The 18,991-nt window shown below is 34.4% G+C and overlaps 1 protein-coding gene across 7 annotated transcripts in view; it reads right to left on the bottom strand.

Annotated features, from left to right (window-relative positions):
* Positions 1-14,274: 14,274 nt before the first annotated feature.
* The window catches only part of NRK (Nik related kinase), a 123,714-nt gene continuing 118,997 nt past the window's right edge, over positions 14,275-18,991 (bottom strand). For all 7 annotated transcript variants that reach the window (XM_070605111.1, XM_070605112.1, XM_070605108.1 and 4 more), the window contains one exon: positions 14,275-17,410. In XM_070605111.1, the coding sequence (XP_070461212.1) occupies positions 17,333-17,410 (78 nt within the window). In that variant the 3' untranslated portion in view covers positions 14,275-17,332. The remainder of the gene's footprint in view (positions 17,411-18,991) is intronic.

The raw sequence follows: 18,991 nt of genomic DNA, 5'->3' as shown, positions 1-18,991 counted from the left end.
AATACAATAATAGTAGGGAACTTCAATACCCCATTTCCAGCAATGAATAGATTCTCCACACAAAAAAATCAACAAGGAAACATTGGTCTTCAACCATACTTTAGAACAAATGGATGTGGAAGACATATACAGGACATTCTACCAACAACAGCAGAATACACTTTCTTATCAAGAAAGCACAGAACATTCTCCAGGGTAGATCATATTATAGGGCACAAAACAAGTCTTAGCAAATTTAGGAAGACTGAAATTATACCATTTCCAACCACAATTGTATGAATCTAGTAATCAAAAACAAGAAACTGGAAAATTTACAAATATGTGGAAATTAAGCAACATAATCCTGAACAACCAATGGGTCAAAGAAGAAATCAAAAGACAAATTCAAAAGTCTCAAAACAAATGAAAATAGGAAGACAACATACGAAAACATATGGGATGCTGTAAAAGCAGTTCTAAGAGCCAGGTTAAAGTGACAGATGCCTATGTTAAGAAAAAAGAAAGATCTCAAATAAACAACCAAATTTTATACCTCAAGGAACTAGAAAAAGAGGAACAAACTAAGCTCAAAGTTAGCAGAAGGAAGGAAATAACAAAGATCACAGCAGAAATAAATAAAATAGAGACAAGAAAAATAATAGAAAATATCAATGAAACTAGAAGTTTTTTCTTGAAAAGATAAACAAAATTTATAAACTTTTAGCAAGACTAAGAAAAATAAGAGAAGACTCAAATAAATAAAATCAGAAATGCAAAAGGAGACATTACAACTGATTCCACAGAAATACATAAGAACATAAGAGACTACTATGGACAATTATATGCCAAAACATTGGATAACCTAGAAGAAATGGATAAACTCATAGAACCATACAACTTACCAAGACTGAATCACGAATAAATAGAAAATATGAACAGACAAATAGTAGGTAAAGAGATTGAATCTGTAATCAAAAACCTCCCAACAAAGAAAAGCCCAGGACCAGATGGTTTCACTACTGAATTCTACCAACATTTAGAGAAGAATTAATGTGACTCTTTCTCAAAAACTTCCAACAAATGAAGAGGAAGGAATACTCCCAAACTCATTTTACGAGGCCAGCATTATCCTGATATCAAAGCCAGATAAGGACACTGCAAGAAAACTACAGACCAATATCCCTGATGAACATAGGCACAAAAATTCTTAACACAATCTAGCAAACCAAATTCAACAGCACGTTAAAAAGATCATACAACATGATCAAGTGGAATTTATCCATGGCATGCAAGGGTGGTTTGACATACACAAATTCAATGCAATCCCTATCAGATTTGCAATGGCATTTTTTACATAAATAGAAAAAACTATCCTAAAATTTGTATGGAACCACAAAAGACCCCAAATAGCCAAAGCAATCCTGAGAAAGAAGTACAAAACTGGAGGCATCACACTTCCTGATTTCAAACTATGCTATAAAGCTATCGTAATCAAAACAGTATGGTACTGACATAAAAACAGACACACAGAAAAATGGAACAGAAATGAGAGCCCAGAAATAAGACCCTGCTTAAACGGTTAACTAATATCTAACAAGGGAGCCCAGAACACTCAAAAGAGAAGATACTCTCCTCAATAAATGGTGCTAGGACACCTAGATAAGCACATGAGGAAAAATAAATTTGGGCCCTTATCTTACATCGCCCCCAAAAATTAACTCAAAATAGGCTAAAGACTATAATGTAAGACTTGAAACTGTAAAAGTCTTAGAAGAAAACATAGGGAAAAAGCTCCTTGATGTGGTCTTGGCCACGACATTTTGGATATGACACCAAAAGCACAAGCAATTAAGCTAAAAGCAAATAAGTGGGACTATATCAAACTAATAAGCTTTTACACAGCAAAAGGAATAATCAAGAAAATGAAAAGGCAGCTTCTGGAATGGGAGAAAATATTTGCAAACCACCTATCTGATAAGGGGTTAATATCCAAAATATGTAAGGAACTCAAATAACTCAATAACATAAAAAAAAAACCAATCTGATTAAAAAATTGGCAGAGTAACTGAATAGACATTTTTCTAAAGACATTTAAATGGCCAAGAGGTATATGAAAAGATGCTCAACACCATTAATTAAATCAGGGAAATGCAAATCAAAGCTGCAATGAGATATCACCTCACACCTTTTAGAATGGCTATCATAAAAAAGAAATAAGAGATAACAAGTGTTGTTGAGTATGGGAAGAAATGAGAACACTTGTGCACTCTTCATGAGAATGTAAATTGGTGCAGTCACTGTGGAAAACAGTATGGAGGTTCCTCAAAAAATTAAAAATAGAACAACCATATGATCCAGCAATGTCACTTCTGGATATATATGCAAAGGAAATGAAATCAGGATATTGAAGAGACATCTGCACTCCCATCTTTATTGCAGCATTATTAACAATAGACAAGAGGTGGACACAACCTAAATGTTCACTGATGGAGGAATGAATAAAGAAGATGTGGTATATGTACACAATGAAATATTATTTAGCCATGAGAAAGAAGGAAATCCTGCCACTTGCAGCAACACACATAGAACTTGAGGGCATTGTGCTAAGTGAAATTAGTCAGACAGAGAAAGACAAATATTATATGATATCACTTTTAGGTGGAATCTAAAACAGCTGAACTTGTAGAAACGGAGAGTAGAATGGAGGTTACCAGAGGCTGGGGGTGAAGTAAATGTGGATATTTTGGTCAAAGAGTATGAAATTCCAATTAGAAGATGAATAAATTCTGGAAATCTAATGAATATCATTGCAGTTACAGTTAACAATAATGTATTATATACTTGAAAGTCACCAAGAGAGTAAATCTTAAATGTTTTCCCCATAAAAAAGAAATGGTAATTATGTGACTTGATGGAGGTGACAGCTATCACTACGATGGTAATTGTATTGCAATGCATAAGTGTATCTAATCAACACATTGTACACCTTAAACTTACACAATGCTATATGTCAATAAAGCTGGAAAAAAAAACTGTCAAGGTCATCAAAAACAAGGAAAGTGTGAGAAACTGCCACAGCCAAGGAGAGCCTGAATAGACACAGTAATTAAGTGTAATGCCATATCCTTGTTGGCATCCTGGAAGAGTAAAAGGGCATTAGGTAAAAACTAAGGAAATCTGAATAAAGTACGGACTTTAGTCAATAATAATGTATTAATACTGGCTCATTAATTGTGACAAATATGTTATAGTAATATTAAGATGTTAATAATAGGAGAAACTGGGTGTAGGGCATATGGGACCTCTCCATACCAACTTTACAAGTTTTCTGTAAATCTAAAAGTATTCTAAAATAAAAATTTTATTTTAAAAAAGTACAAGTACGTGAAATTAATTTTAATAACATTTTTTATTAAACCTACTTGTCCAATATATTAGCACTGCAATCTGTGATCAATATAAAACATTTACTAATAGAATATCTTAATTTTTTCTTTTATATTAATCTTTGAAATCCAGTGCATATTTTAAAGTTACAGTATGTCTCAATTTGGATACCAAATTTTCATTGGAAGTATTGATCTGTATTTAGTTAGGTTTCATAAAACTTACCAAAAATGTTGGAATCATCTAACAAGGATTTTAAAGCAGTCATAAAATGTTTCAACAATCAATTACAAATTTCCTTGAAATAAATGAAAACAGAAAATCTCAGCAAAGAGATAAAAGTTATAAAAATAGTCAAATAGAAATTATATAACTGTAAAAAATAGAATCATAGGATTAAAAAAAGCATTCTGGATCGGCTCAAGGGTAGAGTGGAGACGACAGGGATAGTATCAGTGAGTTTGAGTACAGGTCAATAGAATTTACCCTATCTGAACAATAGAGAGCAAATGGACTAAAAAAGAAAAACTAAAAAGTCTCGAAGACCTGTGTGAAAATAATGAAGAGCTCACATTTGTACCAATAGGGTCCCAGAAGGAGAGGAGAGAGAGAGTGGTATGGAAAAGAATACAAAGAAATAATGACTGAAAACGTCCCAAATATGGTGAAGGACATAAGCCTAAAAATTCAAGAATCTGATGAAACTCAAAAATAATAAATCTAAAGATATCAAATCCAAGACAGGCCATAATTAATGTTCTGAAAACAAAAGACAAAAGAAAAATTTTGAAAGTAGCCAGAGAGAAACAAAACATTACCTATAGAAGTGCATCAAGTGGAATGAGAGCAGATTTTTCATCTAACATCATCGAGCCCAAAAGGAGTGGCACATTTTTTAAGCGCTGAAAGAAGAGAACTGTCAACTTTGGATTCCATATCCTGTAAAAATATTCTTCAAGAATGAAAGTAGAAATAGATTCGTTCTAGGATCAAAGAAAAAAAAATTGGTCTCTAGAAGACCTACACTTACAGATTGGTGAAGGGGAATTCTTCAAATGGAAAGGAAATGATACAAGGAGAAATCTGGAGACTCAGGAAAGAAAAGAAAAAAAGGAAAGATCAGAAATATGATAATACAATAGGCTATCCCTTCTTTCATGAGTGGTGTCAATTACAATGATATTTACACATCGTTATATGGAATGATAAATGATTTATATATCATCATATATAAATGATAACTGAAAAGGTTATGACATCATTTGATACTCAAGTCAAAGATATTTTACAATGGGGAAGGTAAAGGGGCCTAAAGTTAAGTTTTCACATTTTACTTCAAGTGGTCAAATGTTGATATCAGTGGATTGTAAAAAATCACATAAGTGTATTTTAATACCGAGTGTAACCACTCCAAAAATTGTGCAAAGCAATACACTAAAAACCATTATAAATAAATAAAAAACAGAATCCTAATAATATTCAAGCAACCCACAGGAAAACAAGAAGAGAGAAACAGAAGAAAGAGAACTAGAGGAAACAGAAAAATAATAAAATGACAGAATTAAGCTCTAACATATCTATAGCACTAGATGTTTACATTAGAAAGAAGGAATGGTCTCAAATCAATAATCTAAGTTCCCACCTCAGGGAACTAGAAAAAGATGAGCAAAATAAATCCATAGCAAGTGTCCGGAAGAGAATAAAGATAAGAGCAAGAATTGATGAAAGTGTAAATTGGAAAACTATACGGAACATCAATAAAACAAAAACACGGTTTTCAAAAAATCAATAAAATTGATAAACCTCTAATCAGACATACACAAATAAGGAGATACAAGACACAAATCACCACTAGCAAGATTGAGGCAGGGGATATTACTAAAGATCTTGCAGCCATTAAATTGATGAGGGAATACTATGAAAAAGTTACAAGAATTGGACACTCCTCAAAAACAATAAACTACTAAAACTTAGCCATGACAAATTAAACTATTTGAATGGTCCTACAACCATTGAAGAACTTTAATTCATAATTTCAAATCCCCCCCCCAAAAGAAATCTTTAGGCTCAGATGGTTTTGTTGGAGAATTCTACCAAACATTAGAGGAAGAATTCACACCAGTTTTGCAAATTCTCTTCCAGAAAATAGAAGAGGGGGAAATAATTTTATGAAGTCAATATTATTGTGATACCAAAGCCAGACAAACATAATCCCCAAATGAAAACTACAAATGAATATTTCTCATGAATTTAAATGCAACTCAACAAAATATTTGGTAACTGAATCCAACAGTATATAAAAAGAATATAAAAAGAATTATGTGCTAGCACCAAGGGGAATTTTTTCCAGGCACCCAAGGTTAGTTCAACATTTAAAAACCAATCAACGTATTCTACCATATCAACAAGTTAATTGATGCAAAAAAAAGCACTTGACAAAATCTTACACACTTTCATGATATAAACAATCAACAAACTAGGAATAGAAGAGAACATACTCAACATGATAAAGACCATTTATGAAAAACCCACAGCTAACATCTTAACGTGTTCACTATTACCAAGAACAAGAGAAGGGTGTTCACTATCACCACTTCTATTCATTATTATATTGGAAGCTATAGTTAAGGCAATTAAGCAAGAAAAGGAAATAAAAGCCATCTAAATTGCACAGTAAGAAGTAAAATCATCTCTCTGCACAGATGGCATGATCTTATACATAGAAAATCATAAATATTCCACAGAAACTATTACTGCCAATAAACAAATTCAGCAAAGTTGCAACATATAAGAAAAACACATGAAAATCAGTTATATTTACATACACTAGCAATCAACAATATAAAAAAGAAAGTTTTAAAAATATAACTATCTTTATTAAGAAATAATTGTGTACATAGTAAATATTAAGAAATCTACAAAAATCTCCTAAAACTAACAAGTTAATTTAGCAAGGTGATAGGCCACAAAGTCAATAAACAAGTTCAATTATATTTCTATACACTAGCAAGAAACAATTGGAAATCAAAATTTAAAATAATACCATTTATGAAAACTTCAAAAAATTAAATTAGTAGATGAACTTGTACTATAAAAGATAAATTTTTGTGTTATCCTTTTGCCAGATATGATTAGTTATCTTCTGGTGAATCTTTTACTTCTCCACACATTTAAAATATATTTATTGTTTTCTCTGAATTTATTTTGAAATATTTGGGTTGAGCTAAATTTATATCTTTTTAAAAAATTTTTAAATATTTTTAAATTTTTTTCTTTTTCTCCCCAAAGCCCTCCAGCACATAGTCTGCATCTTTTTAGTCGTGGGTCCTTCTGGTTCTGACATGTGGGATGCCGCCTGAGCCTGGCTTGATGAGCGGTGCTATGTCTGCATTTAGGATTCGAACTGGTGAAACCCTGGGCTGCCGAGGCGGAGTGCGCAAACTTAACCACTCCGCCACGGGGCCGGCCCCTACATCTTTTGAAATGTTACCAGTTAGCAGTTTTGAATATTAGAGAGTGCAAATAATTGTAACCTTTTAAAATGTCTTTTGGATTATATTTCTCTCTCTCTCGGTATTATGGATGTGAAATATTTAACTTTTTATTCTTTGCATTAAATGCCTGTTATGTAGTGGGTTCCTAGACAATAGTTGTTAAATGGTTATGCAATTAATATTGTTCTAGGTAACAATAAAAACTTATGTGTAGGACTTTGGGATTTGCTCACTGAGAAATTAAAAACCTAGAATTTCAGGTAACGTATAAAAAGGAAATTAAGGAAATAACTTCATTTACAATGGCATCAAAAGAATGAAATACTTAGGAATATATGTAACAAAAGAAGTGCAAGACTTGTACACTCCAAACTACAATACGTCATTGAATAAAATTAAAGAAGACCTAAGTGTATTATGTATTGGTAGACTTAATATTGTTAAGGTAGTAATACCCCCCAAGTTGAGCTACACATTTGACACAATCCCTGTCAAACTCCTGGCTCCCATTTTTGCAGAAATTGACAAGGTGATCCCAAAATGCATCCTGAACTGCAAGGGATCCAAAAGAATCTTGAAAAAGAATAACAACATTAGAGAACTCACACTCCCAAGTTCAAGACTTACTACAAATATACAGTAATTAGAACAGTGTGGTACTGGCATAAAAATAGATAGATCAATGACATGGAATTAAGAGTTCAGAAAAGAAACATACATCTATGATCAGTTCAACATGGAAAATATGATTCAATTGGGAAAAAGTATGATCAACAAATGGTTTTGGAACGATTGAATATCCACATGTAAAGAAATAAAAATGAATTAAATTCCTATCATCTCACACATACACAAAAAATAACTCAAATGGATCAAAGACCTAAACGTAAGAGCTAAAATTATCAAAGTCTCAAAAGAAAACATAGGGGGAAATCCTCATGACAGTGGATTTGGCAATTATTTTCTGGATATAACACCAAAAGCATAGTAACCAAAGAAAAAGATGTAAATTGGAGTCATTAAAATTAAACACTTCTGTGGTACAAATGATACCACTAATAAAATGAAAAGATTACCCATGGAATGGTAGAAAATGTTTGCAACTCACATATCTGTTAAATGGCTTGGATCCAGAATACATTAAGGGATTCTTACAACTCGACAACAACACAAAGACAAATAACCCAATTAAAAATGGGTGAAGTATATGAATATATTTTTCTCCAAAGAAGGTATACAAATGGCTAGTGAACACATGCAAAGATGCTCAACACTACTAGTCATTAAGGAAATGCAAATCAAAACTATAATGAGATACTTCTTCACATGTACTAGGATGGCTGTGGTAATTAAAAGATAGGGCAATAACAAGTGCTTTCCATGATGTGGAGAAATCGAAACCGTCATATATTCTTGGTGGAAACATAAAACGGTGCAGCAGCTTTAGAAAACAGTTTGGCAAATCCTAAAATATTAAGCAAAGGCTTTCCATAGGCTCCAGCAATGCCACTCCTAGATACATACCCAAAGGTACAAAGATGTACACATGATTTTTCATAGCAGCTTCATTCATAATAGCCCCAAATGGAAACAACGCAAATGTCTATCAATTGGTGAATGGATAAATAAAACATAGTATATCCATACCATGGAATATTACTCAGCAATAAAAGGAATAATGTACTGATACATGCTACAACATAGATTAACCTCAAAAACATTTTGTTAACCAAAAAGAGTTAATCACAAAAGACCACATATTGTGTAATTCCTTTTATATGTACTGTCCAGAATTGGCAAATTTATAGAGACAGATAGCATACTAATGGTTGCCTAGGATTGAGAAAGGGTGTAGGAGTAATGGTGAGTGATTACAAATGAGTATGAGGTTTCTTTTTGAGGTGATGAAATATTCTAAAATTTATTTATGATTATGCTTGCACAATATGTAAATATATTAAAAGTCATTGAATTGTACACTTTAACTTTATGGTGTGCAAATTATATATCAATAAACCTGTTTTTAAAAAACGAATATATCATGTAAGCAGTAGATTATATGCTTCTGGAGCTCAGAAGAGTGATTCAGACTGGAGATAATTATTTGGGTGTTGTCAGTGTATAGACTACATTAAAATGTATGAGAATAGATGTTATCACCTAAGGAGGAATTGTAGATAGAAGAGATGTAAGGTACCAGAACTAGCCCTGAGGCACTATAACATTTAGAGATCAGAGAGATGAAAAGAAACCAGAAGAGACAGGAAAAATTGAGCCCAGTTAGCAGAGTTGTATATTATTCTACAGCTACACTCAACTGCACTAGCGATGTAGGAGAGAGTGGTATTCCAGGAGCGAAGAGAAGAAATTGTTTCAAGAAGGAGGGAGTGATCTATTTTGCCAAACATTGCTGATATGTTAAATAAAAGAGGACTAGGAAGAATTGGCATTGTATTTAACAACGTAGAGGTCATTGATGACCTTGACAAGAACTTTTTAGCTCTTTCTGTGGAATGGTTGGGATGAAAGTCTGATTGGAATTAATATAAAAGTAATTTGGGGAACAAGAATTGCAGAGAATCAATTTGATACATGGGTGGATAAGATGATGGGAACTACTGGTTGTTTTTACTTTCTCAGTGAAGTAGGAGTGTAGGTCATTAGGTGAGAATGAGCATGAGGTGGGAGATTTTAGAGGATTGAGGATAGAAGAGAAAATATGAATTTTTCATCTTCCTACTTGTGAGTGGGGAGAGTGAGTGGAATATAGAAATGTAGTATAAATTACTGGGTGGCATTGCCAGCCCACTGGTGGCTCTCAGTCATAAATTAAAAATGAGACCAGTTAGCAGAGTTATGCGTGTGTGAGGTTTTTTTGTGAGGAAGATTGGCTCTGGGCTAACATCTCTTGCCAATCTTCCTCTTTTTGCTTGAGGAAGATTGTTGCTGAGCTAACATCTGTGCCAATCTTCCTCTATTTTATGTGGGATGCCACCACAGCGTGGTTTGACAAGTGGTGCTGGGTCTGAACCCTGGATACGGACCTGCGAACCCTGGGCTACGAAAGCAGAGTGGGCAAACTTAACCACTACACCACCGGGCTAGCCCCTGTGTATTTTCTATAGCCACAATCAGCTGTACCGATGCAGCTGTGGAGGAGACAAAGAGTCCTATTCAAGGAAATTTGTGATGTTGCCAAGCTAAAGAAAGGCAGTGGAGTTAAGGATCCATGCAAAGGATTGATTATGTTGATACACCATGAAATCTTAGCTAAGTAAGTAAGGGATTGAGAACTTCTTCGCATGAGGGTGAAGGGCATTAAAAAGGTGTTCTGATCAATAGATTGTGGGTCCATATGAGGTTAAAGAATTTTTGGAGTCCAGTGATAGAGGGAGTTGGCTGGAAAAATGAAAGTGTTGGTCTGAGAGTGGGGCAAATGAAACTGAGCTTATGAAAGAAGTATAGTTATAGATAATGATATGGTCAAGAGTGTATTTCTGTGGAAGTGGGTGGCTGAGATAATGTGATCAAGTTTATTTGGATAGGAAGTTATGGATTACAGGAGAAAGGATATTGACAGAAACATCTAAGTAGATATTAACTTCATCGAGAATTAGAAGTAGTGTTGGAGGAAATAACAGTCAGCCAGTGCTAAAATTTTTAAAGAAAGAGGAGGAAAGATGTGGGGGTCTATATATGACTGCAACAAGGATGGGTAATGGGTAGATTCAAAGGTGGGGACTATCAAGGAGAAAGGAGGGGCAATGATGTGGGGACAATTGTTTGGAAGCTGCAACAAGGTGTAACAGGGTACAAAGCAAAGGATCATGGTATAGTGAGAGGATTAAAGAGAGGGTAACGAGAGATGATTGGGAATTCCTGGACTCTCACATAGCAATAATAGTGTCTCATTTTTTTAAAATTTTCATTTCTTTGATTACATTAAACTGAATTTTTTTAAATGTAGGTGACAGGATAACTGATTGTGGTCTTAATTTGTTCTCACTGAATTTCCTCTCTCCAAGTGTATGGAGGGTTCTTTTTTCTTGGGCAGGTACAGAAGTTATATAGTGGAACTTAAAGAAAAAATTGTCTCAAAATCTCTTGCTTAAAATTTTCAAGCCTAAACTCTTTGACACAAGTATGTTGTCATTCTCATAAAGGGAAGGGGAAGAGGTAATTACATTTTACTTTGGACGAGAGGGAAACAGAAGAACAAAAGCTTGGAGCAAAGAGAGCGATTCACCAGGAATAGGAAAAAACATGAGGAACTGTGATTACTAAAGCAGCAGGGATCCCTGCCTACCCAGCACCCAAGGAGGTAGCGATACCACAGTGGGTATGACCCTAGGTACCTGGGCTCTTTGCTTTGGCAAAGATTTCCATGACCACACATGACACAGAAGTCTCAGAGTCACCGCAAGAGACTAAGAGAGCAATGAGAGTATCAATGTTGACAAGTGTACACTATAGACCCCTGAATTTTCTGATCCCTCACACCTTCATACAACCCTAATGGATAAATGAGGGAAGGCCAAATAATGATTGGAATTAAATTTCTTCTCAGAATTGTGGGATAAGAGCTGGAATTCAAATAACTCTTTTTTTCTTTGTTTTTTTTTTTTTTTGAGGAAGATTAGCCCTGAGCTAACTACTGCCAATCCTCCTCTTTTTTTTTTTTTTTGTTGAGGAAGACTGGCCCTGAGCTAACATCCTTGCCCATCTTCCTCTACTTTATATGTGGGACGCCTACCACAGCATGGCATGCCAAGCAGTGCCATGTCCACACCTAGGATTTGAACTGGGGAACCCCAGGCCGCCGAGAAGCAGAACGTGCACACTTAATCGCTGCGCCACTGGGTCGGTCCTGGTTTGGTTTGGTTTTTGCACATTCAGGTTTGTGGAGTAAAATTCATAAAGACTTTACATTGCCAGATTAAATGCCTATTTTCTCAGCCTGTCATATAATATTTCTTTTACTTGTAGAAATAAGATTTCATTTTTTTTGTAGTCCAATTTGCTTTGAACTTCATTATATTCATTTCTGACTATCTTGACTTGTGAGATTCAACTTCTTGGTGTTGTACGTTTGCCTTTAGACTTTTGGAAAGATGGTCCCATTTTGTATGCACTTAAATGACTACCTGTCCACCTGCAAGTCAGACACATTCTTTCATCTGCTAAAAAAGTACCTTCAGAAAATGCCTGGAATTTGATGTATCTGTTTATGGGAACATAATTTAAAATTTTTCGATCAAAATATATATTGACAAGATTTTATGACCCTTAAATATGACTCAAGATGCCACAACATAGAGTCACTCTTGTGAAAAAGAATCACATTCAGGCCAAATGTTTGTAGAAAACAGCCAGTTGGATGGCTTGTTTTTGAGCTGTTATTAAACAAACTTTGTCATTACTCATGCTCCTTGGCTAATTACTAAATGGGCATAGAGGTCCCTTATCAGCTACTTTTCAAGATAAACAAAACTTAAAAAGACACTTTTTTTTTTTTTAACATTCAGAGACTCCCAAAGAGTCACTGTTGGAAAAGGCCCTAGACATCACTTAACACAGCCTTCTGCCCTGTGTTGTTTTGGTTTTTTTGCTGAGAAAGATTTGCCCTGAGCTAACACCCGCTGCTAGTCTTCCTCTTTTTGTATGTGAGCTGCCACCACAGCATGGCCACTGACAAACAAGTGGTGCAGGTTTGCACCTGGGAACTGAACCCGGGTCACAAAAGCAGAGTGTGCTGAGCTTAACCACTGGGCCACTGGGCTTGGCCCTAATTTTAATTTTATTTTTACCTATCCTTTGCTTCATCTCAGGTTTGTAGGTCAAAATAATTTGAAATTAACCAAAATAGGTCATTACCTTTTGGTCACCAGAACACAGACAGTACTTTGATGAAACAAATGGATTTGTGAATTTTAACTCTAAGTTGTTTAAATAAAACAGCACTAAGGACAATCAAGGCAAAAAAGACTGATTTCTCCATTTCAACTCATGTTTTTATTGAGCCTTTGCTGTATGTTAAGCACCAAATGAGGCACTTTGACAGATGGAGTGGCAAAGCTATAAGAAAAAGTTAATCCCAAACCTGATTTCCTATTCACCTACAAAGTAGGCTGTGGACTAGCTTCTGAAAATATAAATCCATATAGACTCAATTTTACTCCCTCAGAAACTGTTCTTTTTGAATCAGTTGATATGGTTGTGAAAAACATAAAATTTGACATGTGACAATATTTTCTGAAACATGTTTGGCCTTTAACTTATTAGCTGCCTCCACTCAATTTTTGGAATTAAAGAGTAGACACACTCAATGCCTTTATTATCTTTAGGAACCTTAAGTGAGGGCCAAAGGCCCTATACATAAAAAAGTGCTATTATATTGGAAATCACAGTGTTGGAAAAAGATTCAATCAAAAGACTTGCAGTATTGGAGTCTATAAACACACTGCTCCCTTTGAGAGTGATAAAGTTACTAATAGTGACCTCTGCTCTTGACCTACCCTGTACTCATGCTTTGGTAAAGGGTCCCTAGGACAACGTCCTCTCTCAACCTTGGGTTATCACCCTGCCCATTCTAATTCTAATCTGTGATGATACTTTTGTTCCTTGGCTTCTAACACTGTCCCTTAAAGTAGCTGAAGTCTGTGGGTCCTATATGTCAAGTTGAATGAGTCAATTTTATTGCAATGAATCACTTTGAATTTAGCTTCTAAAAGCCCAGACAAGTTTTTCATGCCCAGGTAACCTAACTCCTGAATGCCTGGCCACATTTGACAAATTAGGACCACGTCCCACTGGCCTTAAGGGGAAAGCTTGATGAACATCTCTTCAGAATGTTTTGGGACAATAGGATACTCATGGGACCATGCTTCTAATGCTTCTCTGATCTGCTGAGAGAAGTGCTATTCCTCTTCTGGCCCCAGTTGAAGGACTCAGCTTCCTAGCAACCTGCCATGATTACTCCATCTTCCATTTTCCACCATCAGCATGCACTAAACCCTTTCTTGAATGCTAAAAACTATAAATCTTTACTCCTCTCTTTGGATAAGGTTGCTCCACTTTCTTCTCCTCTGGCCTTCAGGACACGGGTGGAATGGGAAGGAAGTCAGCATTGAAACTTTCTTGGGTTTTACCCAATCCATGTGAGTCTTTGAGTCTGTGTAAAGTCCTACATATTTAGAGGAAAATTAATGTTTGTAATTCCACCACTGTACCCAGAACGATTTTATTCAGATTAATATAGCCCTCCTTGGCCTGAATTCCTAATGGAACAACAGACAGAACCCCTAACACTTTCCAATCAGCGCATTATTACATACTTTAAAGAAATGAATATTCCTTTAATGAGTCCTAGTTCTGAAGTATTAGAAAGTATATTTCAAATAATGACATCAACCAATAATTTTTAAAATCTTTATTTTTAGAGGTTGAACAATGATTCATTGTAGATTTTCTGACGAAACAATTAGCAGTCTCGAAAATTATTTCAATAATTTTTAAAGTTAGAGCACAGATTGAATACAAATTGATTTAAACAGGAAATTGATTTAAATAGGCACTTTTTTTTAAAAGAATTGAAGAGTACTTAAAAGATCCCATTGAATACATATGGCATTATTCCTGGTTTTATGGATACTGTCTCAGTTAAATGAATCCTGCAGAAAACACTTAGCGATTAATTTATCTAGAAACTGATAGCACTAAAAATATTAAAATTAATGCATTCTAATGGTTTATGTGTGTGTGCATGTGTGATTTCTGCTTTGCCTACTTTACTATCTTAATGATTATCCTTTCTTACTGTTTCCTCTGATGATCTTACCTTACTTCAACAGACCTAATCACTCAAAGCTTTTCTTGTCAGCCCTTTTCACACATCGTATTCTAGTTTTCACATATTTTCAATAATGCCTTTTATTTTGGACAAGGGCTTTGGCAAAAAAACTAAAGTACACTAAAGTAAAGCTGTACTCTGTCCCAATGCTACTCACAACCTGCCAGAACTTTCATGCTTCAAATCACAGGCTAGGGACATTGGCTTGTCAGGAGTCCCCCTCCATGCTCCTGTGATGAGCTGGAGCTTCCAGGTGCTTCTGCTACAAGGCGAGGTGTAGGTACAATTTATTCTGCCTATTATTGTGCACTGACTATGAAATTTAATTGTCCTTTTCTTGTTTCAGCTAGCAAAGGATGTAAAAATTCCAAATAGATTTTCATCAAAATCAGAAGTATTTATTACCTATGAACAACTTCAAATATTTTCAGTCCTTCCTATTCAGCTACCCAACATTTCAATCTCCCTTCTTAATTAGTACCCGGTTTCCTTTCTTCATTAATACCTTATCCTTTAAAGCTCAGTTACACATTTACAGTCTCTCTTGCTTGTTTACTTTGAGGCATTTCTGTAGATGTAGCTCACTACTGTTTATGTTTACTAGAATGACAGCCACAGAGCACAATGGGAGTTGACTTCCTAAAATAGTTTAATGTCTTACTGTCCTAAAAATATGATTTTAAGATAAAACTTATTTTTGAACCTTAACTTTGAGTAAATATTATGAAGGAAAAAATGAATTCTTAAAAGATTTGATTCTACATGCTACTTAAATGAGAAAATTTTCTGAAATTCAAACATAGCAAGCTCCATTTGCTCAGCGATGAGGTCCTTGCACAAAGTTCCCCAAGGCCTTTTTGGTGTACAAATTTATAATAATGAAAACTACGTCTAAGGAAATAATTTGACATAAAAGTTTGTTTTCTCTTTAAACTACTGCATTTAAAAAGTCATTCGAGTTGTAAACACTCAAGGATAAGCCAGTTTTAGGATCACATTATTGTGTCACAGTAACAGAAATATGAATCACATTTATTTCTTTAATGCATGGATTTAGGTTCTCCTAAATTCTCATTATTGAGCTACTACACTCTTGCTATAAGTTGTTAGGAAAATCCAAATCGTCATTCCCGGCACCAAGGTGCCAAGAAATAATGTGCTATCATGAAATCACACATAGTCAGCTGCTTATGTATTTTGGTTAACCAGGTAGTTTGAAAATTATTATTCCACTAGCACTGTCTTCAGATTTTAGAAGCAGAACTAGAGGAATTATACTGAGGTATACTTTGTGGTAGTTCTGTTGCTTCTCTATTGCCCCAGAACTAACCATGGTATTGAGGATCGATATGCAGAAATTATGCTTTTCACCAGGTAGCAGTTACCATAGGTGACCAAACACTACCTATCTATGGCGTCTCTAACATATTAGGAGGACGGACTAGTATGATTCTCACTACTTTTTGTAGATTTGGGTATCTGATGAAAGTTGTATTTTTGCAAAATCTTTTCTTTCTTTTTACCTATACCATTAAGTCCCTAACATGTGGACTTATCACTTTCAAATTAATTTCTGATTTTACAGAAATAGAAAGACGAAAAACACAAGTATTAGCAGCCAAAGTTTTTTGTTGTTATGTTTTGTAGTTTTTGTTTAATAACTGGAGGGAAATTTTTATATAGTTTCATACGGGATTGGGAAAATATTTACTGCTCTCTGATGGTCACACTGCTAGCCAGATAAGAATTTTGAGAAATCAACCCATCTGTCTTAGGGGGTAGAATTTGACGCCTACTTTAAAGTATTAGGAAAAAAAATTCAGTCTACAGTACATGTGTATAGGAGTTTTCAGTCCTGTATTCAGGCTTACAAGTGTATTATTTGGTGGTTTTTAAAAACAGCTATTGCACATTTTTGGGGTTCTGAGGAAAATCAAGCATCTGAGGCTTTCTTCCTTTCTTCTTTTCGGGAGAAAACCAGCTTAACATGGGATGAAAAGAACACAACTGGTCTCTGACTGCGGGCTTAAGTGTCATGGAGCAAGGAGGAAATGGGTGGCCCTTCCCCCCTTATCACTGTAGTGTTCTCCAGGCATGCAGGTTGTTCGGCCTTACTCTGATTTATAGCATAGTCCTTATCATTTTCATTTAATAATCTAACCTTTGGTTCTTTATATGACTTTGCAAATTCACATATGATTTGTTGCTACTTTTATTTTTTCTGAAAAGCCTCATACGGGGTCAATTCTTTTTAAAGCTGTTTGTAATCTAACTCATTACAGGTTTCTTTACTCCATGTTGTAAAATATGAATATAGATACTGTCCGAACTGTCCAAAGAGTAATGTTTGAATTCACAGTAACAAAAGTTACAAAGTTTGTGCAAAAGACATTGTACACCATTGGAGTACATAGAGCTTGCTATAGTTAATTTTATATATAAAGCTGCATTTCTCATTAAAACTATTCTGTGCTACATTAAAAGTAAAGTATCTGATTTATTTTTTCCCTTATAATAAAACTGAATGCTCATTTAATCTCAGAAATTTAAAGATGAACATTGCGTATTTATGTCGTTTGTAAATGTAATAAATCATTGGAACCTTTTAAACATCATAGTTGCTTTAGAGCTCTTCAAGTATTCCAAGGGTCATAAAGTAAACCCGGCTGTGGCGATTGCGCAGGGTAGAGGTAAAGAACAGCTTTAAAGAGAGAGAGAGACAACATTAGTAAATATTTAATAAATTATAACTGACATTTGATAGATACAACTATAATTTCAATTTATCTACATCAGCCAATTAAAATACTAAGCCATACTGTTTTTTAGAACAGGATTTCCTCAAATTAAAGAATAAGAATTTAAATTAGTATGGTGTCTAAATTATATATTAAAAATACCCTTTTACCATGTTCTGTATAATTGTACTTCATATGGTTTAAATAAAATTAAGTTTTTGTAGGTGGCATTCATCTGCTAAAGTTCTTGATTGGTTTTGGTTAACAATTCCTCTTTGTTTTTTAAAATAATCTACTTTTACTCAAGTTGACTTTCCTTCTTTCTTTTAATATAAGGAAACAGTCAAATTATTTGGATGTTGTTCACCATTGTTGCTGGTGTTTAACTGGCCACTGAAATGTTCTGCTTGCTGTAATTTTCTATTTTCGTGAAATGGACTGACATCAATAGACTGACATTACAAGCTAAACCGATTGGCTTAGAGAGGAACATGTGTAAATATGGTCTGTGCCATAAAGAAAATTAAAACAGAACATGCACATAAATAGTAAACAGAGGCCTTCTTGTTAGGACTAAGGCTTTTGACATCCACAATGGATATACTTTGGAGGGTTTGTGACATAATAATGATGATGATAATAATAAGATAACACTAGCTACCCTTGATATAACACATTTTATGTGCAAGGCAATCTATGAGATGCTTACTATATACACATTATCACTAATTTCATAATTTTTCCCAAAGCAGTTATTAATATTCCCATTTTGGAGATGAAGAAACTAAGGCTCAGAACAATTAATCAAACTTTCGGGTTCTTACACCTAGTTAGGTGTCAGAGCCAGGACTGCATCCTAGGTCTATCCGACCTCAAACATTGGCTCTTGCCATTATATCCCTTTATACTTCAAACCAGTAGCTTTCCTTGATGCACAGTGCTTCACCCTGTTTGTTCTGATACTAATTTGAATCCTAGGCAATCTCTTCTAAAAGTGAGTGCTTCCTAGTCCTATTAAGATGATTTCTTCACCCTATTATTTCTCACAATATTTAGGGACTGTAATGATTTTATGCAGTGCATTTTTCCATCTAAACTATCTGAATTGGTTGTTAAAATTGCTCAAAATACACAAATAATTTCCAAATCTTGATTTTATTTTTCTTTCCTGTATAATGGACATAATAATATCCACTTATGAAGATTAAATGTGATAGCTTTTAAAGTATTTAGCACAAATTCTACCACATAATTAGGTGTTCAGCAAACATATGTACTTTTTCCTTCATCTGTTATTGGATTATGTAGAAAACTACAAAACGCAGATATACTCAAGCATTCTGTTTCCAAATATCATATTAATATGAACATGAAAAGAACTGTGCATCAAAGACAATAATGGATTTTAACCAAACAAAGTAACGTCTAAGCTTTGCTTAGGACATAATTAGAATTTTTACTTTATTTGAAAATGGTTTCTTCTTGAAATCAAATTTTATCATTTACCAAATCAATGCTTCTACTGCAAAATATAATTTTTTTAT

Source organism: Equus przewalskii, chromosome X (assembly GCF_037783145.1).
Source record: "Equus przewalskii isolate Varuska chromosome X, EquPr2, whole genome shotgun sequence".
Lineage (NCBI taxonomy): Eukaryota > Metazoa > Chordata > Mammalia > Perissodactyla > Equidae > Equus > Equus przewalskii.
Note: the sequence above shows the minus strand (reverse complement) of the source record. Positions and strands in the feature narration are given on the sequence as shown.